Source organism: Formica exsecta, unplaced genomic scaffold (assembly GCF_003651465.1).
Source record: "Formica exsecta isolate Colony F162 unplaced genomic scaffold, ASM365146v1 scaffold34, whole genome shotgun sequence".
In the NCBI taxonomy this organism is placed as follows: Eukaryota; Metazoa; Arthropoda; class Insecta; order Hymenoptera; family Formicidae; genus Formica; species Formica exsecta.
Genome location: NW_021850653.1, coordinates 23,676 through 47,574, shown reverse-complemented (window position 1 = coordinate 47,574; position 23,899 = coordinate 23,676). Strand labels below are relative to the sequence as shown.

At 39.6% G+C, this 23,899-nt stretch overlaps 1 protein-coding gene across 1 annotated transcript in view; it reads left to right on the top strand.

Annotated features, from left to right (window-relative positions):
* The window catches only part of LOC115238466, a 75,246-nt gene that overhangs the window by 40,503 nt on the left and 10,844 nt on the right, over window positions 1-23,899 (top strand). Inside the window, 46 exon segments of the mRNA XM_029812320.1 lie at window positions 1-262; window positions 493-813; window positions 1,130-1,438; window positions 1,770-2,096; window positions 2,198-2,506; window positions 2,661-2,966; window positions 3,116-3,433; window positions 3,650-3,976; window positions 4,050-4,364; window positions 4,652-4,975; window positions 5,076-5,384; window positions 5,458-5,763; window positions 5,837-6,151; window positions 6,239-6,562; window positions 7,145-7,456; window positions 7,590-7,913; window positions 8,026-8,331; window positions 8,457-8,762; window positions 8,878-9,195; window positions 10,255-10,581; window positions 10,688-11,008; window positions 11,316-11,645; window positions 11,786-12,088; window positions 12,219-12,524; window positions 12,609-12,926; window positions 13,399-13,731; window positions 14,027-14,329; window positions 14,553-14,888; window positions 15,229-15,528; window positions 15,671-15,979; window positions 16,072-16,389; window positions 17,029-17,352; window positions 17,427-17,738; window positions 17,901-18,233; window positions 18,324-18,620; window positions 18,729-19,040; window positions 19,126-19,443; window positions 19,609-19,935; window positions 20,014-20,325; window positions 20,402-20,725; window positions 20,815-21,120; window positions 21,205-21,504; window positions 21,717-22,037; window positions 22,516-22,842; window positions 23,016-23,336; window positions 23,425-23,694. Coding sequence (XP_029668180.1) covers window positions 1-262; window positions 493-813; window positions 1,130-1,438; window positions 1,770-2,096; window positions 2,198-2,506; window positions 2,661-2,966; window positions 3,116-3,433; window positions 3,650-3,976; window positions 4,050-4,364; window positions 4,652-4,975; window positions 5,076-5,384; window positions 5,458-5,763; window positions 5,837-6,151; window positions 6,239-6,562; window positions 7,145-7,456; window positions 7,590-7,913; window positions 8,026-8,331; window positions 8,457-8,762; window positions 8,878-9,195; window positions 10,255-10,581; window positions 10,688-11,008; window positions 11,316-11,645; window positions 11,786-12,088; window positions 12,219-12,524; window positions 12,609-12,926; window positions 13,399-13,731; window positions 14,027-14,329; window positions 14,553-14,888; window positions 15,229-15,528; window positions 15,671-15,979; window positions 16,072-16,389; window positions 17,029-17,352; window positions 17,427-17,738; window positions 17,901-18,233; window positions 18,324-18,620; window positions 18,729-19,040; window positions 19,126-19,443; window positions 19,609-19,935; window positions 20,014-20,325; window positions 20,402-20,725; window positions 20,815-21,120; window positions 21,205-21,504; window positions 21,717-22,037; window positions 22,516-22,842; window positions 23,016-23,336; window positions 23,425-23,694 — 14,446 coding nt within the window.

Genomic DNA, 23,899 nt, shown 5'->3' with positions numbered 1-23,899 from the left:
GCCGAGTGTCGAGCGATAGGCGATACTCCCACATGCTCGTGCCTACCTGAATTCCTAGGTTCACCACCTTATTGTAGACCGGAGTGCATTAGCAACAATGAATGTCCCTCACATTTGGCATGTATGAATAAAAAATGTAGGGATCCTTGCGAAGGCTCATGTGGAACTAATGCCGAGTGTCGTGTGGTGAGCCACACACCCATGTGCGTTTGCCCTAGCGACTTCACCGGCGATCCATTTACCTACTGTACAATAAAGCCACGTAAGCATCGACTTTAAAATTTAATTTTTCCGAAAGCAAAATAACCAAAAGTAAAATAATATTCAAGAAAAAATTTGCTAGTTAATTTTCGATTTTTAATTAATCATAAAACATAGTATTGAGACTTTCGGACATGTTGTAAACTTACTTTTTCTAATTTTTATCAAAAAATTATCGTTGAAGATTGATTTTATTCAAAATATTCCTTTATATTCTTATACTATTTTCAGCCACAACTTTTTCATTGTCGCCTTGTAAACCGTCACCTTGTGGCTTTAACGCCATTTGTAAGGAACAGCATGGTGTCGGATCTTGCTCTTGCTTACAAGATTATATTGGCAATCCTTACGACGGATGTCGACCGGAATGTGTTGTCGATACAGATTGCATATCCACTCTTGCTTGTATACAATCGAAATGCAAGGATCCATGTCCTGGTGTTTGTGGACAATTTGCCGAATGTCAAGTTATCAATCATCAACCCTCTTGCACATGTATTGCCGGTTACAGCGGCAATCCCTTCCACTATTGCAATATAATTCGTGATATTGGTATAAATACTTTTTTAAATATTGATATCTTAAGCTTCATTTATTTTAATTTTTTTTACGTTGTTGTTATATCCAGTTCAAATTTTTTATTTCGTACATGTTGCTTGAGTAGCAAAGTTTATATAATATATCTTAATATAATTTTTGAATTACTTTTCTGTTTTTGTAAATTTAATTCGTTAAAAATAAAGTATTTAACATATATGTATAAATTAGATTCTCATACTTTTATAAATAGGTATTATTTTTTGGATGACCTTTTTTAATGCAATTTAAAAAAGCTTTGAAAGATACATATGTCTGTCTATCATTTTAGTTGATACTTCGAAGGATGTTTGCAATCCATCGCCATGCGGGCCCAATAGCCAATGTCGTATTAATAACAATCAAGCAGTCTGTTCTTGCCTCCCGATTTTCATCGGAAGTCCACCCGCCTGTCGTCCCGAATGCGTGACAAGTTCGGATTGTTCGCTTGCACTTGCTTGCGTAAATCAAAAATGCCAAGATCCCTGCCCTGGCTCTTGCGGTAGAAATTCAAATTGCAGGGTCATAAAACATAATCCAATTTGCTCTTGCAAGAATGGCTATACCGGGGATCCATTTACCGTTTGCTTCCAAATGCCTGGTATGAACTTTTACTTTTGTTTAATGTTGTTTTTTACAATCGATACAATCTGAATTCGTTTTTCCTAAATAATCACGCTCAGATCTCGATATAATATTTATCCTTTAAATACTATGTGAAAATTATTTACATATAACTATTTAATTAATTTTCCCCGAATTGATACATGCATAATGATATTTGTCGATGATAAACCAAACTTTTGGCATGATGAGAAGAAATTTCTTTTGTCTTCGATTGCAATTTATAAGAATGCTGTATCGAGATATCAAAGTGTGTGTGTGTATATAATACACAATTAATTTAAATTTTAAAACTATCATAATTTCAGTGAATCCGCCCATTGTAAATGATGTTGTGAGAGATCCATGTATACCGTCGCCTTGCGGCGCATTTTCTGAATGTCGGGATATAGGAGGGATACCATCGTGTTCTTGTTTGCCAACGTACAGAGGCAGTCCTCCAAATTGTAAACCAGAATGCACGATCAATGCAGAATGTCCGGCTAATATGGCTTGCATGCGACAAAAGTGTAGAGACCCCTGTCCAGGTTTATGCGGCATAATGGCTGAATGTAGCGTCGTGAATCACGTGCCGATTTGTTCATGTTTACCCGATTATACCGGCGATCCTTTCGTCCAGTGTTCCATAAATTCATGTAAGATTCTCTATTTTTCGAACATAAAATTTTAACTTTTTTTTTGTTATATATAGATATGATAACGTACTTGATCTTTTTCTCATGCGACATTATTATAGTTCCTATTCAGTTGTCTAAACCGGATCCATGCACACCTTCGCCTTGCGGATCTAATACGCAATGTAACGGAGGAATTTGCACTTGCATAATAGAATATTTCGGAGATCCGTATAGCGGTTGTCGCCCGCAATGCGTATTAAATAACGATTGCCCGAACACGCAGGCATGCATGCGAAACAAATGCGTGGATCCTTGTCCAGGCGTTTGTGGCCAAAATGCCATGTGCAATGTATACAATCATGTTCCCATGTGTACTTGTCTCGCAGGAATGATTGGAAATGCTTTTGTCTTGTGTTCTCCTGTTCCAGGTATTTTTTGAAAGAATTCTCGAAAGCAATTGCTATATCAAAATATTTAACATTTTTATCAAATCTTTATTAAAATATTCATATTTTTAATACATCAAATTTTTATCTTCTATAATTTTTACTTTAATTAAAATCTTTTCTAATCGTCTTGTAGCATCCCCCATTAGCAATCCATGTAATCCGTCTCCATGCGGTCCGAACAGTCAATGCATACAAAATAACATGCAGGCCGTATGTAGTTGCATAAGCGGATTTGTCGGAGCGCCTCCGACTTGCAGGCCCGAATGTGTAATCAGTTCAGATTGTCCGAAGAACGAAGCGTGTACCAATCAAAAATGTCGGGACCCTTGTCCAGGAAGTTGCGGACGCAACACAATTTGCAATGTCATTAATCATAATCCCGTTTGTGTCTGTCGTCCTGGGATGACTGGGGATCCGTTTATTAATTGCTTCCCACTTCGTAAGAGATATTCTTCAAAGACATATTTTATAGAATATTAACTTTTCAAACTGTTTTCCGCAATCTATATTTTGTTTGCTTATTTCGAATATCAATATATTTCAATATAGTGTCGCACGGTATCAGTTAATTAATCGTTATCTTTAAAGCTGAGGATCCATTACCCGTGCTCAATCCCTGTCAACCATCACCGTGCGGACCAAACGCACAATGTCAAGTGATCAATGATCAACCGTCTTGCTCGTGCTTGCAAGAATTTATCGGATCACCCCCGAACTGTCGGTACGAATGCATCAGCAATAGCGAATGCTCGAATAAAATGGCCTGCATCAATCAAAAATGTCGCGATCCATGCGTCAATGCATGCGGAATCAATGCCGTTTGCAATGTTGTTAGCCACACGCCGATGTGCGCGTGTACACCCGGTTATACCGGTGATCCGTTCACGCAGTGCTCTCCCGAACAATGTAAGAGAATTAATGAATCATGATATTATAAATTTTTTCAACTATAATATTTAAAATATCAAATATCTTTACTTTTTCCATTAATTCATAGACTTTTAGTTATTTGAAAAAAAGATTGTTAATATTAAATTATTAAAAAATTGAAAATCATAATTCTTTATTAGCTGTTTTATACGGATAAATTTATAATCATTATTCTGCTTTCACATATTTTAGTTGATATACAGCCTAGCATAGCCACACCGTGCACACCATCTCCGTGTGGTGCGAATGCAATATGTAGAGTTTTACAAAACGCCGGTTCTTGCTCATGTTCGCAAGATTATGTGGGAAATCCCTATGAAGGATGCAGACCTGAATGCACACTTAATTCTGACTGTCCATCTAATCAGGCGTGCATCGGTCTAAAATGCAAAGATCCGTGTCCAGGAACGTGCGGTCAGAATGCGCAGTGTTATGTGATTAATCATGCACCGACTTGCACTTGTTTCGAACAATTTACAGGAAATCCATTTATATACTGCAATCTTATCGCCGAAGCCCGTAAGAGATTACGCAAGTTCGTTTGCCGCGTCTTAGAAACGATTATCTACAGCTAATATTAATTTTCTTACAGCGGCTGTATCAGATAACGTTGATCCCTGTCAACCATCTCCTTGTGGACCATATAGTCAATGTAAACCAAATAATGGTCAAGCTGTTTGCTCTTGCCTTGCAAATTATGTCGGCGCACCGCCCGGTTGTAGGCCCGAGTGTACAGTTAGCACGGAGTGCGCGACAAATCGCGCCTGCGATAATAATAAGTGCATCGATCCTTGTCTAAACTCGTGTGGTCAGGAAACGACATGTAGAGTCGTAAACCATAGTCCAATATGCATGTGTAAATCCGGATTCAGCGGTGATCCATTCACGCGCTGCACATTCATACCACGTAAGCGGTCCAAATTTTTTTACAGATTATAATTTTTATTCTAGTTTATAATATTTTCATATTAGGAAAATATCTTAGTGTGCCATTTCTTAGATATAATTCTGTCTTTGCAAATATTGTTTTTCATTTTAATTTCAAGTTTTGATTATATGAAGTGGCAAAAGAGATAATATCTTTTTAAAACATTAAAATATTAATTATATTTTTACTTAAAAAATACTTGTATAATTAAATATTATCTTTAAAACTTTTTTAATAGTTTTATCTTGAGATTTTTTAAATTTTAGCCATTTCATTGCCAAGTCTGCCCTCGGACCCTTGCATACCTTCTCCGTGCGGACCCAATTCGCAATGTCGCAATGTCAATGGTTATCCATCTTGTTCTTGTATGATTAATTATATTGGTGCACCGCCAAACTGTCGTCCTGAATGCATCATTCCTGCCGACTGCCCGAGCAATCAGGCTTGTATTCGCGAGAAATGCCAAGATCCCTGTCCAGGTTCTTGCGGTCTGAATGCCGATTGTATCGTTCACAATCACATTCCAATCTGCAGATGTATAGAAAGTTATACTGGCGATCCGTTTATCGGTTGTCAACTTATGCCAATCAGTAAGTTACGCTGCAATTTTCTCCTGAACTGATTGAAAATTTTTTATTTATTTTTACTATGACACACATAATTTAAATTGACAATTTTGCTATGATATAGACAACATACCAGTCCAACAAACTGATCCATGTAGTAAATCACCCTGTGGGCCAAATGCTCGATGCGACAACGGCATTTGTACTTGTTTACCTGAATATTTCGGCGATCCATATTTTGGATGTCGACCAGAATGCGTATTAAGTGCGGATTGTTCCATCGACAGGGCGTGCATACGAAATAAATGCATAGATCCCTGTCTAGGTACTTGTGGACAAAACAGTTTATGCAATGTGATAAATCACACACCAATGTGCAGTTGCCCCTCCGGTACCACCGGAAACGCGTTCATCTCTTGCGATGTAATAAAAGGTACGAAAAAAATATCCGTTCTATATATATATATGTGCTCGAGGATACGAGCTAATGATACTTTCTCGCGTAGTACCGCTCGTGACAAGACCGTGCAGTCCAAATCCCTGCGGCCCGAACAGCATATGTCGCGAATTTAATGGACAGGCCGTTTGCACATGTGCGCCTGAATTCCTTGGATCACCACCCCTCTGTCGACCTGAGTGTACTCTCAGCTCCGATTGTCGGCTAAACGAAGCTTGCACCAATCAGAAATGCAAAGATCCTTGCCCCGGTACATGTGGCGTTCAAGCAAGATGCGTAGTTATCAACCATAATCCTGTTTGCTCGTGTCCCGAACGCTACACAGGCGATCCATTCGTCAGATGCGATGTCATAAGTAAATATAGGTTGATACGAAGCATAAATACGCCCCGGCCACCTACTAAAACAGAAACGTATTGTTACTCTAGAACCAGTAGCGCCTGCAATAAACCCGTGTCAACCTTCGCCCTGCGGTCCGTACGCTCAGTGCCAAGTCATTAACGATCTGCCGTCCTGTTCGTGCCTGCCCGAGTACAAAGGTTCGCCTCCGTATTGCCAACCCGAATGCATCTCCAATCCCGAATGTCCTGGTCATCAGAGTTGCGTGCGGCAAAAATGCATAGATCCCTGCCCAGGTCTATGTGGAGAAAGTGCGGAATGCCATGTGGTGCAACACATACCTCATTGCATTTGTTCCTATGGTCTCACCGGTGACCCATATACGCGCTGCTCGGTGATACTTTGTAAGAGAAATCTTCAGGAAACTAGTCGATCGTATATTTTTTAGCGCAACCTTGTTTAATCCTTTCTACCCTTTTGCGTTGTTTTAGCATACGAACCAGAACTGAAACCAGAACCGTCTCCCTGCGCAAACTTCGAATGCGGCACAAACGCAATATGTAGAGAGCGAGACAACACCGCAATTTGTCAGTGTATCTCTAATTACGCTGGCAATCCGTATTTAGCATGTCGACCCGAATGCGTTATTAATCCCGACTGTTCATCCAATTTGATGTGCGTAAGAAACAAGTGCGTCAATCCCTGCGCCGGCGTGTGCGGCCAAAACGCTGAGTGCTCGGTTGTTAATCATCAACCAATGTGTACATGTCTCCCTGAATATACTGGAGATCCCTTTGTTTCTTGTTTCGTGGATAGTAAGTGTCAGTCTCACACAGTTCTAATTTTGTTTATCGAAAACTTTCTATGGATATAGATTTCTTTAAAATTTAACTTTTTTATTAGTCTTCAAGTTCTATTACGTATCTAATATGTATTAAAATTAAGAGAGGAGATGTTCTTTACATGACATAATTAATTAATATTTTTTATTTTACATAAAGTTTTAGCTTTATTTGCGGTATTTGTGAAAAAAAGAAAGAATTGGAAATATGAAAGAATTTCTTAAGTTTTTTAAAATACTATTTTTTAAATACAAAATTTAAATCTTCCAATATTATATTATAGTTTCCAAAAAGATAATATTGTACATTTTACTTCTATATACTTCTATATATCTCTACATTCTTATGTGATTGATAAAATCTTGATGCATAATTTATTTTATAAAAAGAATACGATATTTTATTATAATCACAATTAATTACTGATAATCTTATAAAATGTGATTATATAAATCAATAGAATTGCTTATAGAAACATTTTTTTTTAATTTGGTATGAAAATGTATATATTTATTTTTACTTGCATATTACATTAATCCATAAAATTTTTCCCAGAAATAATCTCAAATGAGAACGTTTGTGCCCCGTCACCCTGCGGACCCAACAGCAAATGTAAAGAAATATCTGGACAGGCAGTTTGTTCATGCCTGCCCACGTACATTGGAACTCCACCTGCGTGTAGACCCGAATGTATTGCTAGCTCAGAATGTCCGCCGCAGTTAGCATGCAAGGACTACAAATGCGTGAATCCCTGTCCAAGCCCATGCGGACTCAATACCAATTGCGTGATTGTTAATCACAGCCCTATCTGCAGGTGTATGCTCGGTTACAGCGGAGATCCGTTCACCATATGCACATTAATTCCACGTAAGACCACATATTAAATGCATGAAGAATTTCTTAACCCATTTCTTAACCCAATCAATTATATATTTGTATTATATGTTCTTTGTGTGTTACACGACAATCATCAGCAATCATAATTCCGAATATCTTTCAGCTGTAACACCACCAATAATAGAAAAAGATCCATGCGTGCCGTCTCCGTGCGGTAGTTTCTCTCAGTGCAGAAGTATCGGTGGTTCTCCCGCGTGTACTTGCTTGGAAAATTACATAGGTCAGCCGCCTAATTGCCGACCCGAGTGTATTATACACTCAGAGTGCCCGAACGATAAAGCCTGCATCAACATGAAGTGCGTGGATCCATGTCCCGGCTCGTGCGGCACCAATGCCCTATGTTCAGTCATTAATCACATTCCCACATGCAGATGCCCCGAAGGATACACAGGAAATACGTTTATTCTCTGCGAGATTGTAGCGACACGTAAGCTATCACGAATCATCCATTATGCCACGTGTTTTGAAACTGGCTCGAAACACAATTCGAGTTCGATTAATTCCTTGTATTGTCAATATATGGATTGTATATTTTGCAGCGATTCCATCTCCAGTCGAAGACCCCTGCGTTCCTTCACCCTGCGGTCCCAACGCGGAATGCTCGAACGGTATTTGTAATTGTATACCTGAGTTCCGAGGAGATCCATATGTAGGTTGTCGTCCGGAATGCGTCCTAAATGCCGACTGTCCTCGCGATAGAGCGTGCATGCGTAATAAATGTCTGGACCCGTGCCCTGGAGCTTGCGCCCTTAACGCATTATGCACGGTGATCGGTCACGTTCCTATGTGTAATTGTCCAGGAAATATGACCGGCAATGCATTTAGCCAATGCATGCCTTTACAAGGTATATAAAGGTCCCGTTGTAAAGCGATAAAAATCGCTTTCAGATTTGATGCTGCGAAATTATACAAAGCACATTCTTTTATGAATGATTCCCGAAGATTCAATGCCTATATCTTTATGTATTAGATATGCCACCCGCTAATCCATGCGTTCCTTCGCCCTGTGGACCAAACAGCGAATGTCGCATTATAAACAATCAGGCAGTTTGTTCTTGTGTAAGAGGATATCTAGGTAGTCCCCCGACCTGCAGACCTGAATGCATAGTCAGCACGGATTGTCCGCAGAATGAGGCTTGTAGCAATCAGAAGTGTACAAACCCTTGTCCAGGAAGTTGCGGATTAAATGCCTTGTGTCATGTAATAAATCACAATCCGATTTGCGTTTGCCCACCTCTTCAAACGGGTGATCCTTTTATTAGATGTTATCAAGCACGTAAGTACGCTTAAATTACATCAGTGTTTACGGTCAATGTAATCCCGTGGAATTTTCAAGAAAATTTTCGCTCTCTTTCTCTGTCTTTTTGTAAATCGAATTTTGCAACTTTTAGCTCAAGAGCTACCGTTACCTCCCTCGCCATGTACACCAAATCCGTGCGGTCCGAATTCGCACTGCCAAGCGCGCGATGACAAATCTGAATGCACATGTTTACCCGGATTCATCGGCAATCCGCCTAATTGCAGAGCGGAATGCGTCAGTAATAGCGAGTGCGCTAATCATTTGGCTTGCATCAATCAAAAATGTCAGAATCCGTGCGTTGGTTCCTGCGGTGCGAATGCAAATTGTCACGTTGTTAGTCATACCCCGATGTGTTCTTGCGTGGACGGTTTCACCGGTGATCCATTCACGCAATGCATCTTCAGAGAACGTAAGTACCATTTAGATTGATATATCGATTTATCAATATGTCAAAATATATTGACCTATCGATCTATCAATATAACAGAATTAAAACTGATATAATTTCGGTGACTCGTCAAACTTTCGATGTTTGTAGATGCAAGAAAACATATCTTGTATCAATTATTGCGAATAAACAGAAATCATCTTTATGTGTCTACAGTATCGAAATCAGATTGAAATCGCCGAAATTATACTGGTTTTGATATCTGATGTATAGGGTTGGGAAAGTTATTTTATAAAAGTAGTTTACCATTACTCAGAAAATAACGAGTTGTTACAATTTTCATTACTTTTAACGCTATTACAAGACTAAATTATATATAAAACATTTATATTTGTTAAACATTTTGCTTATATTAAAATATAACAATATAACATATAAAGTGATATAATTTCGATCTTGATATTGCTATCGATATAAAGTTTATAATAATTTTGATAATAATTTTTAGAATACTAATATCTTCATAAAAACATTTATTTAAAAAAAAAATGCAAAAAGATTTTATTTTCTTAAGATCTCCAAATTTTGTAAGTGTAAATAAAAAAGAGTATTTTCTTAGCTCTCCTATTAAATAGAATTCAATTTATTTAAAATCATCTTTTTACACCTTTAATTTTATGCAATTTCAAAATTCTGACGTAATATGCTAATTTACAAATCAAATTCGCTTATAACATGCAAAAGTTTATAAAAATTACATGATTTAGTTTAAAATAAAAGTCGTTAAATTTTATCTTGAAATTGTCTATTACTTTTTTAAAAAATGTAATGCTCTATATATGTTTATTTATAAATCATGTTGCGTAGGTTCGAAAAGCACGATAAAAAAACGATAAAAGTAACTCTTGAATTCGTTACTGCTTATCGAAAAAGGTAACAAAATTACTTTTTTCGTCACAGACGAAATTTGTAACGATATTGCAAGCAACGCGTTACTTCCCAACCCTACTGTGATTTATATAGAGACATATTTCTCTCTTTTCATTACGAATTCCAATGTTCATTGATGTCATCTTTTAGCCACACCATTGTCGCCTACAACGGTTGATCCGTGTACTCCCTCTCCTTGCGGCTCTAATGCAATCTGCAAGGAATTCAACGGTGCCGGTTCGTGTACATGCTTACAGAACTATATCGGTAACCCGTACGAAGGATGCAGACCGGAATGCGTCCTGAATTCGGATTGTCCTGCCAATCTGGCTTGTGTAAATACGAAATGTAGAGATCCGTGTCCGGGATCGTGCGGACGCAACGCATTATGCCAAGTAATCAATCACATGCCGGTGTGCAATTGTTATCCCAGATATACCGGCAACGCTTTCTTATATTGCAACCCGATAGAAATAGGTGCGATATACTGTGAAATTGAATATATTCATCATTTCTTGCATAATTCTGTTATCAGTTAGGAGAAATATTTATTTGATCAAAAAATGTATTATAAAATTTTTAGAAGGAGACGATGCTGTTAGTAATCCCTGCGAACCATCACCTTGTGGACCTAATAGCTTGTGTCGCGTGGTGGGTGGTACGAGCGTCTGCACTTGCTTACCCACCTTCTTGAGCAGCCCACCAAATTGTCGCCCCGAGTGTACCGTTAGCGCCGAATGCGCCTTCAATCTGGCATGCATCTCGAATAAATGTAGCAATCCCTGTCGTGGTTCTAGATTGTGCGGTTCTAATGCGAGATGTGAAACGGTCAATCATAATCCCATATGTTCGTGCCCATCTAGTTTTACTGGCGATCCATTCATTGCCTGCTTTGAAATGCCACGTAAGGAATCATTTATCATTAAATCAATTTTTAAGAAATCGAAAAAAATTTTTTTTTTTATTCTGACTTAAATATATTGTCTCAAAAAATGTTTTCTAGCTTTGTGCGTTTTTTATCTCAAGATATAAAACGCATTTTAGATATATAATGTGTCTTTCAGTATAAATATTATTAATTCTTTTCTCTTCTATTAAATTAAATTTCACTTATTTATTGTTCCAATCAGAAGAATCACGTTGAAATTTTATTGAAGGTGCTAGAAAGCTTGCGAATAAAAATCGTAACAGACACATTTTTATCTTCATAGCTAAAGATGAAGAACCTCGTCCATTTGTGAATCCTTGCGCACTTTCACCCTGCGGACCTTTCTCGGAATGCCGTGACATTTACGGTCAAGCATCGTGCGCTTGTTTATCGACATATATAGGAACACCACCCAATTGCAGGCCTGAATGTACAATTAATTCAGAATGCCCGACTAATCAGGCATGTATACAGAGAAAGTGTCGAAATCCTTGCGATGGAGTATGCGGTGTAGAAGCAACTTGTAACGTTTATCATCACACACCCGTATGTTCTTGTCTCACTGGATTTACCGGGGATCCATTCGTAATGTGTAGACGAATTCCCGAGGAAGGTAAGATTTAATCTGTTATAAAATATTTAGGCTATCGACACACGTATTATAAAAATAAACAAGTTTGATAATTTAAAAAATATCTCACACATTTAAAATCACTTGATCGCAAATTGAATACTAAAATTCATGTTCCTTAGATACAACACTCGCACCAACGGATCCGTGCTTAAATTGTGGCCCAAATACGCAATGCTTTAACGGCGTGTGTTCTTGCCTTCCCGAGTATCAAAAAGATCCATACTTTGGATGTCGTCCAGAATGTATTCTGAATTCCAATTGTCCAAGTGACAGAGCTTGCATTAAGAACAAGTGTCGAAATCCGTGCGATCTTGGAATCTGTGGTCTCAATGCCTTGTGCTCGGTCGGAAATCACATACCAGTCTGCACTTGCGCGCCGAAAATGTCCGGCAACGCCTTTATAATGTGCTCCCCGATAGAAGGTATCCATTCGAGCGATCAATATTGAAACATGTCGATCGTTTCGAATGATCGATATTAGCTTTGTAATTGGATTGTTATATATCTCTCTCTCTTTCTCTTTTAATCGTCCTCTTCTTAATATTTACATAGAATCGATAACGAAAGATCCGTGCAATCCGACACCGTGTGGACCGAACAGCCAGTGTCGAAAGGTAAAGGAACAAGCTGTCTGTTCTTGTCTTCCTGGATATTTGGACGCACCACCAAATTGTCGAGCTGAGTGTATTATCAGTTCTGACTGTCCCGCCAACATGGCCTGTAATAATCGGAAATGCATAAATCCCTGCCCCGGAACATGCGGCATTAGAGCGCAATGTATAGTTGTCAATCACAATCCAATTTGTTCTTGTCCCTCCGAATTGACCGGTGATCCCTTCACTCAGTGCATCCCGAGACGTGAGTAACTTAAAGGAGTACAATGTACTCGCCAAACATTGGATGATATTTAGGGAAACATTGAATTCTTTATTTTTCCAACAGCAATAGAATCACCGTTACCGGTTAATCCCTGCGTTCCATCTCCGTGTGGAATTAACAGTAAATGCGAAGTTATAAACAACGCACATTCATGTTCCTGTTTGCCAGAATTCATCGGCAGTCCGCCGAACTGTAGGCCAGAATGCATTAGTAATAGCGAGTGTTCCACGCACTTGGCGTGTATCAATCAGAAATGTCGCGATCCATGTCCAGGCTCTTGCGGTATTAATTCTGATTGTCGAGTGATAAGTCATACACCTATGTGCATTTGCCTTGCCGGATTCGAAGGAGATCCATTCGTGCTATGTAATCCCAAACAAAGTAAGTGCAAGACGTGTATTCATGTCTAGGATGATTTAGAATCACAGGATGCGCTTCCAATTACAGATATTCCATAACAAACTTTTAATTAACATTAAGTAAATGGCAATTGCTTTAAACTCTCTCTTATTAAAAGGTAAAATAAAATTAATTGAGAAAGAAGATATATACTATTATTTATTTTTATACTATTATTTACATTTCTATATATTGTAATTTCTATATAATTTATATATTTATGCGCATAATTGATCGTTATTTTATTACGTGTGCTATTTATATTTTTAAAATTTTTGATGTGCCAAAATTATACTTTGTTATGTGACAATTATTATTTTCTTAAGTTTGCCTTTTAATATCTGTGATTGAAAATGTATCCGGTGATTCTGAAATATTTAATATATTGATTTACCGCAATCATCAATCAATGTTGTTTTAAGAGCATATCTGAATATACTTGAAATTTTTATAGGCGATGTCGTAAATGCCGTAAAACCAACACCTTGTATTCCGTCACCGTGCGGTTTTAATGCGATATGTCGCGAATTAAACGGTGTTGGTTCTTGCACATGTCTATCGGATTATATAGGCAATCCATACGAAGGCTGTCGTCCCGAGTGTACAATAAATTCCGATTGTACCGCAGATCGTGCATGTATCGGATCGAAGTGTCAAAATCCTTGTCCAGGTTTTTGTGGGTACAATGCAATTTGTCAAGTAGTGAATCATGTGCCATTATGTACATGCCAACCTGGATACAGCGGCAATCCGTTTATTTCCTGTAACAGACTTGTACAAGATACGAGTAAGTGATTTAAAGATTCGCGCAGGAGATTTCCCGTTTGATATAATCTGATAATTTTAGTTTGTGAAGAATTTATCAAATTATTTTACTTTCAAAATTAATCTTATAATAATCTTACAAATAATTATAATGCAATAGCATCTGTACAAGATAAATTGCACAAATAATTAATAATAAGTAAATTATTTATAAATTACACAATAATTTTTTAAAATAATTTTCTATAATTATGGTATTCAATCAAATCGGAAATATCATGTAATGTAAAATCTAATTTACAAAATCTTTTTTTTAGCAATAGAACGTAATCCGTGCAGCAATTCTCCCTGTGGACTTAACAGTGAGTGTCATGAATTAAACGGTCAAGCAATATGCTCCTGTTTAAATACGTTTGTCGGATCCCCGCCACATTGTCGCGCGGAATGCACTGTTAGCTCCGATTGTCCTGTAAACCGTGCATGCAAAAATCGTAAATGTGTTGATCCATGTCCTGGTATTTGTGGCATCAACGCAAGATGCGAAGTGATAAATCATAGTCCGATTTGTAGTTGTAATCAAGGTTTTTCTGGCGATCCTTTCATAACGTGCTTCCAAATGCGTAAGTACACCTATAAAATACGAATTGCTTGTTTAAAGTTTAAAGCATCGTCTCGTACAATACTTGATTTAGAAAATTTTTTAAAAATCAAACCTCTTTCTCGTGTTCGATTCTCTTTTAACAGAACAAAATGTCGCGCGTTCTTCAAAATAAGCGATGCTTTAATTAAAGAACGTAACACAGATTTTTGAGCACAAATGTAATAGAAATTATTCGTTCACAGAGATAGACAATGATACACCTATGACGCCACAAAATCCGTGCGTTCCATCTCCCTGTGGTCCATTCGCCACTTGTCGTGAGAGCGGCTACGCAAACGTGCCGACGTGCACATGCTTGGAAAATTACATCGGTAGTCCTCCGAACTGTCGGCCAGAATGTACCGTGGATTCTGAATGCAATAGCGATAGAGCATGCTTGAGACAAAAATGTCGAGATCCATGCCTAGGTTCTTGCGGTATCGGAGCGCAATGTCTCGTGGTTAATCACATGGCTGTCTGTCTTTGTCCGAAGGGTTACACCGGAGATGCGTTTGCTAATTGCTTCCCAGAACCTCCCCGTAAGCTTTTATCCTTATGACGTTATTTTATAATACATCACCCGTATAATCAAAAAGAGAAAAATGAAGAAATAGAAACATATTTTTTTTATACATTTCTATGATCAAGCATTGATAAAAATAAATCGCGAATTATGTCAATTGTATAAATATTCTAATAAATCTTGATGAGATAGAATATATTATAATATTTCTATCTTGCGTGACGGTGATCGATTATAAAATAATAGATGTTTTAATGAGATGTTTTAAAACAAAACTTGCAACATCATATTTCGTGCGCTTAGCATTCTATCTTTAAGAGAGCATATTTGTTCAAGACGCGTAATGATATTTGCAGCTGTACCACAAGATCCTTGTAATCCATCCCCATGCGGAGCCAATGCGATGTGTCTTGACGGTCCATGTGTCTGTCTGCCCGAACATTATGGTGATCCTTATACCGCATGTCGACCCGAATGCGTGCAAAACCCAGATTGCTCGTTAGACAAAGCCTGCGTTCGTAACAAGTGCTTTGACCCATGTACAGGAGTTTGCGGGCAAAATGCAAAGTGCACAGTAATAAATCACACCCCGATGTGCGCTTGTCCGGACGGAATGTCTGGCAATGCATTTGCGGCGTGTTATCCGGTTGTTCAAGGTAAATCCATCGATAATTGAATGTTTTTATGCCGGAGATAAATATCGACTCTTAATTTTTTTGTGAAAATCTTATACCGTCGCAAAAGATTTAATCTGCCGAGAAATATCTTTCAACAATTTCGGCAATAACGCTCTTGCAGATCCCACCGTCATCGAGAATCCGTGTAATCCGTCGCCCTGCGGTCCGAACAGTCGATGTCAGAGTTTTAATAATCAAGCAGTATGTACGTGTATATCCGGATTCATAGGAAATCCGCCCGCTTGTCGTCCCGAATGCGTAGTGAATACTGATTGCGCGTTAAACGAAGCTTGCATCAATACAAAATGCGGCAATCCTTGTCTTGGTGCGTGTGGTATTTCCGCTCGTTGCCAAGTATTGAATCACAATCCAATCTGCAGCTGTCCTCCCGTATTTACCGGTGATCCGTTCGTACGTTGCATACCAAGACGTAGGTTCTCTTTTTTTATTTTAAAAAAATTTTCATGTATACACACATTCTTGTTAAAGACCAGTAGCAACAAACTGTATTTTGTCTTAAAGCGGAGGATGTACCAAAACCGATAAATCCGTGCCAACCTTCGCCCTGTGGTCCTAATGCTCAGTGTCAAGTCGTCAACGACTCACCGTCATGCTCTTGCATGCCCGAGTTCGTTGGAATACCACCAAGTTGTAGGCCGGAATGCATTAGTAACAGCGAATGTCCAAGTAAAATGGCATGTATCAATCGCAAATGCAGAAATCCATGCCCTGGATCTTGTCATTCCTTAGCCACTTGCTATGTCGTTAATCACGTGCCGATTTGTACGTGTCCTGCCGGTTATACAGGCGATCCATTTGTTCAATGCGCAATCATGCCCAGTAAGTAATTTGTAGCTTTGATTTTTTTTTTAAGTATCCTTTTTCTATAAACAGTGCTGCTCAAATTATAATAGAATTCTTGTTATTGTTATATTTTGATTTGTTTTTTTAATTAACAAGAATTTCATTATACTTGCGCGCGCGCGCGCGCGAGGATGTGTTTATAACCAGAAATCGATTGTTATGGATAGGATTAAGCGTTTGCATGCCCGAGTTCGTTGGAATACCACCAAGTTGTAGGCCGGAATGCATTAGTAACAGCGAATGTCCAAGTAAAATGGCATGTATCAATCGCAAATGCAGAAATCCATGCCCTGGATCTTGTCATTCCTTAGCCACTTGCTATGTCGTTAATCACGTGCCGATTTGTACGTGTCCTGCCGGTTATACAGGCGATCCATTTGTTCAATGCGCAATCATGCCCAGTAAGTAATTTGTAGCTTTGATTTTTTTTTTAAGTATCCTTTTTCTATAAACAGTGCTGCTCAAATTATAATAGAATTCTTGTTATTGTTATATTTTGATTTGTTTTTTTAATTAACAAAAGAATTTCATTATACTTGCGCGCGCGCGCGCGAGGATGTGTTTATAACCAGAAATCGATTGTTATGGATAGGATTAAGCGTTATATTTTTTTAGGCATACTATCGGCACCGAATCAGCCTTGCCAACCATCCCCTTGTGGAACAAACGCCGTATGTAGAGAACAAAACGGCGTTGGTTCTTGTACATGCTTGCCTGAATACGTTGGAAATCCTTATCAAGGATGTCGTCCCGAATGTACCATTTCTTCGGATTGTCCCGCGCATTTAGCTTGCATCGGATCTAAATGTCAGAATCCATGTCCCGGTTCGTGCGGTGTCAATACCAATTGCCAAGTTGTCAACAATATCCCTGTCTGCACTTGCATTCCAGGCTACACTGGCAATCCGTATATAAATTGCGTTTATCAGGCTCTCGACAGTAAGTAAAAACGCGCAGTATTATAGAGCATATAATGTGATTGATACTTTAAACGTAACATTATGTTATTATAGTTTCTGATGAAAAGCGTGATCCGTGCAAACCTTCCCCTTGCGGCCCCAATAGTCAATGCACCATTAATAATGATCAAGCTGTCTGCTCCTGTTTGCGAGAATTTATCGGAACTCCGCCGAATTGCAGACCGGAGTGTTTAGTAAATTCAGAATGTGGATCGAACCGAGCATGCGTGAATCAGAAATGTGTAGATCCGTGTATCGGTACCTGTGGCCGCGATGCTCAGTGCAAGGTCATACATCACAGTCCAATTTGTGTATGCGCAAACGCCTTCACGGGTGATCCCTTCATCTACTGTTTTGCAATGCCAAGTATGTTTTACACAGAATACAATATATATTTTTTCTTATAAAATTTAGAAACAGCTAACGAAAAAAGATTAATTTGATCAATTTCAGTTTTAATTGCATCTGACTTTTGCGCATTTTTGGACGAAAAAAAAATATCAATATATTCTCTGTACTTTTCTATAGTTCCAAAACCAGAAGATCAATACCCGAAGGATCCATGCTTGCCGTCACCTTGTGGACCCAACTCCCTATGTAGAACTATTGGTGATGCACCGGCATGCAGTTGCATGCAGAATTACATCGGTGTTTCACCCAACTGTCGACCCGAGTGTTCGATAAATTCGGATTGTTCTGCCGATAAAGCTTGCATTAGAGAAAAATGTAGAGATCCTTGTCCAGGCTCGTGCGGCCTCTTGGCACGTTGTTCGGTGATCAATCATACACCGTCTTGCGTGTGTCCCGAAGGATACACCGGCGATCCCTTCGTCGGTTGCAACATTTTGCCTCAGATATCTCGTAAGAATTCTGTTTTACATGACATTATTACCGTAGACAAATTAGTGAGCATTTCAAATCACTGCAATCCAATTTATATACGCATTGCAGTACCATCCCCAGACCGATGTAACCCATCACCATGCGGTCAAAATGCTCGATGCAACGATGGAGTCTGCACATGCATATCTGAATATTTCGGGAATCCGTATGCCGGCTGTCGACCGGAATGCGTCATTAATACCGATTGTTCCCGCGACAAGGCATGCATACTCCACAAGTGTCGCGATCCGTGCGTCGGAACATGCGGCTTTAACGCGGAATGCAATGTCATTAATCATTTGCCCATGTGCGGTTGTCCGAGAAATATGACCGGTAATGCATTCATCTCATGCACGGCTCTTCAAGGTACGTATGCCCCAAACGCGAGTGCGATATTTTATAACTCACCGCTTTTTAGCCTGTCGATTCGTGAATATCTCCCAACACGAATATGCAATAATTGTTTTTAAATAGATTCAATCATCGTGGAACATCAACCGTGCAATCCATCCCCATGCGGTCCGAACAGTCACTGTCGTGTGTCGAACGGTCAGGCAATTTGTGCGTGCATAGCCGGATTTAAAGGGGTCCCGCCGTCCTGCAGACCGGAATGTCTCATAAGCGCCGATTGCGCTCGTAATAGAGCCTGCAGTAATCAAAAGTGCATCGATCCGTGTCTCGGCGCGTGCGGATTAATCGCGCAATGTACTGTCGTTAATCACAATCCTATATGTAGCTGCCCGCCACTGTACACGGGAGATCCGTTCGTCCAATGCATACCGCAATGTAAGAATTTCACGCAACCAGGAGATTTATGTCGTTACGTTACATAATATTGAAATGAACCGGTAATTTCTTGTATAAATTGCAGTGGAAGAACCAAAGCCACCGGTAAATCCCTGTCAACCCTCACCTTGCGGCTCGAACGCGATATGCCAAGTTCTTAATGACGCCCCATCATGCTCGTGCCTGCCCCAGTTTATCGGAATTCCGCCTAGGTGCAGACCAGAATGTATCAGTAACAGCGAATGTCCCAGTCAACAGGCTTGCATTAATCAGAAATGCCGGGATCCTTGTCCGGGATCGTGCGGCAGGAACGCGGAATGTAGAACCGTTAGTCACACCCCGATGTGCATTTGTGCCAATGATTTTACCGGCGATCCATTCATCCAATGTAATCCCCGACCGAGTAAGTTTCGAAGAAATGTAGCAAATATCGTGGGAAGCGCATTTCATAATTTTTATGTGTGATATTATTCTTTATCCATATAAAATTCCTCGATGGAAATGTTGGATATGTATAATAATCGTGTTTGGTATTATTGATAAAATAATTTACGGCTCTCTATTTTAGTTGATACGCCGCTTGTTCCGCTAAATCCTTGCCAACCGTCGCCGTGTGGTGCAAACGCAATGTGTCGCGAGGTTTTCAATTCGGTGTCCTGCATTTGTTTGCCCGATTTCTACGGAAATCCATACGAGGGTTGTAGACCCGAGTGCATAATCAACTCCGATTGTACATCCAATCGAGCTTGCATAAGAAACAAGTGTCAGGATCCGTGCCCGGGAACGTGCGGTGTCAATGCAATTTGCGAAATTATCAATCATATACCGACGTGCAGTTGTCGGTCAAGATTCACTGGAGATCCGTTCAGATACTGCGGACCCATACAAGATACTCGTAAGTGTATAATGTCGATCACATTTACCTTTACCTTTATTTACGATATTATCACACTGCGTGATTGATCTCGCACAGCTCCGGCACCGATAGACGATCCTTGCAACCCATCGCCATGCGGTCCAAACAGCCAATGTCTTAATGTAAATGGAAAAGCTAGTTGTTCGTGCCTGTCGACTTACCAAGGAACTCCTCCCGCCTGCAAAGCAGAGTGTGTTGTTAGTACGGAATGTCCCATGAATCGTGCGTGCATCAATCGGAAATGCGTCGATCCGTGTCCCGGTGTGTGCGGCGTCAACGCTAAATGCGACGTCTTGTCTCACAGTCCGTTTTGCAGCTGTGGATCCGATCAGATCGGAGATCCCTTCGTCAAGTGTTTCGACATGCCCCGTAAGTTTCCGGAACTGTCGCGATGATAAAACGTGTTTTGTGTGCGAAAGTCTTGTGTTATTTTATCTTCTTTCAGTGACGCCTACGCCATCGATACAAGTCAATCCTTGCGTCCCATCGCCCTGCGGTCCGTTTTCCACATGTCAAGACAGGGGAGGCTATCCGTCTTGCACGTGCATGCCTAATTACATCGGATCGCCACCTTATTGCCGTGCCGAATGTTCTATTAATTCTGATTGCACTGGCAATAAAGCTTGTATCAGAGAGAAATGCCAAGACCCCTGTCCCGGATCCTGTGGCGTTAATGCCTTGTGTACCGTGATCAATCATATCCCAGCTTGCACATGTCCTGACGGGTACACGGGCGATCCCTTCCGCAATTGTTACCTGGCACCCATGCGTAAGAGTTTTCATTAAATTATATTGTTTGCGTCATTATTTGTATAATAGAAAACAATTATTGTTATATATTTGCGTCTCCCGATACAGATATTCCACCAGTAGCAACAGACCCGTGTAATCCGTCACCATGTGGACTCAATGCCGAGTGCCGTAATGGCATCTGCAATTGTATATCCGAATATCGCGGCAATCCATATCTAGAGTGTCGACCGGAGTGTGTGCAAAATTCCGACTGTCCACACAATAAAGCTTGCGCAAATAATAAGTGCATAAATCCCTGCAATGGAATTTGTGGCCAGAATGCGGAATGCGCGGTCGTTAATCATGTAGCCACATGTAGTTGCATCCAGGATTACGAAGGCGACCCGTTCACGCTCTGTAAACGTGTACAAAGTGAGTGTCTTAATCTTTCGTTTTCTCCTTAGAAAGAACCCTGTTATTAGAAGAAACTAATTTAACCATCTTACGTGTCGATAGCGCGTATCAAACCCTGCGAACCCTCCCCCTGCGGACCTAACAGCATTTGTCGCGAATATGGCGATCAAGCTTCCTGCTCTTGTCTACTCGGTTACTTGGGAGTCCCGCCGAGCTGCCGACCCGAATGTCTCGTTAATACCGATTGTGAGCAGAGCAAGACTTGCGTGAACACAAGATGCCGTAATCCTTGCGAAAATACTTGCGGACAGAACGCACTATGCGTAACGCGGAATCATAATCCCATTTGCAGGTGTCCCGCTCAGCATTCCGGTGATCCGTTCGTCAATTGTTTCCCTATAAGTAAGTAACTACTCCCCCTCAATAAGAGTTTTCCAGATAATGCAGAGATGCCTAAAAGATGTCGCAAAAATCTTAAAAAAGGCGTTTTAATCTGTAAGAAAGCGTCATTTAGATATCTTTGTGATGTCTTCTTCAGTCATCTTTGTGTTATCGCAGATGTTTCTTCCCTGATTTTTTGAAACAAATAATGAATTTCTTTCTTTCATTGCCAGCAACATCGGATGTAGAACCCAGGGACCCATGTTACCCCTCACCATGTGGATTGAACTCGCAATGCGTGGTATCCGTCGATAATAAACCCTCCTGCTCCTGTATACAAAACTACGTAGGATCTCCGCCCAATTGTGAACCCGAATGCCGTGCAAACAGCGAATGTCCCACCAATCGAGCATGCATTAGACAGAAATGCACCGACCCGTGCATTGGATTGTGCGGATTCAATGCATTGTGCCAAGTTACTTTGCACCAAGCCCAATGCACCTGTCCCGAATCATACACTGGAGACCCATTCACAGTTTGCTCCCAGATCATATGTAAGAAAATCCCCGCTATCTTAGGATATCGACCTCTGATAAATATTATCTCGGCATTTTGATCTCTAAATCCTGATTTTTTTCATCTAATGTAAATATTATGTTGTATATAACGATGTATTTATAAAAGAACTGTACGTCAGTTTCTTTCACATATCTCTCTCTTGCAACATTTTCTATAAATACTCGATTACTTATACTTCAATATACGCAACACGTCTTTTTGAATATATATATTATATATACGTGCTGCACTTTTTTTACGTGTATAAAAGGCACATACGATGCATGTATAAAACGTGTATATTTATTATTTTTATATATGTATTATATGAAAATATTGCTATATATATTTCTAAACACACGTTAATTTGTATTACAACTAATACATTATAATATACATTGTGTGCATGCAAGAATATCGAAATATAATTGCAATTGCAAGATTTTAATTGTATGTTTTTTGCTATTATTTTAGCGACTCCAGCACCGCCGGTATCTTCTAGACCGTGCAATCCCTCACCATGCGGAATAAACGCGTATTGCCATGAAAGATTCGACACGGCCATTTGTGAGTGCGTACCGAACTACAGAGGCAATCCATATCAAGGATGTCAGCCAGAATGCCTTGTTAACACCGACTGCCCGAAATCGCAAGCATGCATAAGAACGAGATGTCAAGATCCTTGCCCTGGTACTTGTGGTGTTGGTGCGATCTGCTCAGTGTCCAATCATGTTCCTATTTGTTCTTGCCCGTTACCAACAATTGGAGATGCATTCACGCTTTGTCGAGTTCCCATGGAAGGTAACTTCGCCATCTCTCTCATTATTTCGTTAAATCCCATATTTATCTGTTTATTTATTTTGATCAAATTTTAAAATCAAATTTTGCAAAACGGGAAAAATTAGACAAAATATCTCTCAAGCTTTTCTTTCTCTTCGTTACAAATGTTATTAATTGTTTCTTTGCGTTTATAGATTCTAAGGAAACGGATCCGTGCTATCCTTCACCGTGCGGACCGAATACTGTTTGCGAGACAGTCGGCAGTACAGCAATTTGTAAATGTCTACCTGGATTGCAAGGTGTTCCGACGAGTATAACTGGTTGTCATCCGGAGTGTGTGCTTAGCTCGGATTGCCCAGGCGACAAAGCTTGCATACAGAATAAATGCAAAGATCCTTGTTCTCAAAATGTATGCGGTAGTAAAGCGGTGTGCAAGACGATCAATCACAGTCCACTTTGCAGCTGCCCGTCTCCGTTAATTGGCAATCCCTTCGAAGAATGCTACACGAAGATCGGTAAATATAGAAAATTCTAATACATAAATTTTTAAATACGGCTTTCCGTAGTTCTAAAACACACGCACATTTGTTCTCTTCTTTTCAGAAACTAATCCCTGCAGTCCATCGCCTTGCAATTACAATGCCGAGTGTAGAGTGAGAAACGGCATCGCGATTTGCATCTATCCCGAGTGCGTTATTAATTCAGATTGTCCGCGTGACAAGGCTTGCTTCTCGCAAAAGTGCCGAGATCCCTGCATCAGTGCATGCGGTATCAATTCTATCTGTCAGACCGTTAATCACAAACCAGTGTGTTCCTGTCCAGTTGGATTCACGGGCAATGCACGGGTGCAATGTACAATTCCAACTCTCGAAGGTAATATTTATCCGAAATATACTTGTGATTAGTCATTTTCAAAATATAGCTTTATTAGTAAAATCTTTTAAAAAATCATTATATATAATTGCGTATATTACATTATTTTATGGACACATGAGCTGTAATTTAATTAAAATATTAAAATTAAGATTTAAAGAGAAGAGAGAAGATTGATTTGTTTTACAAAATATTAATATATTAA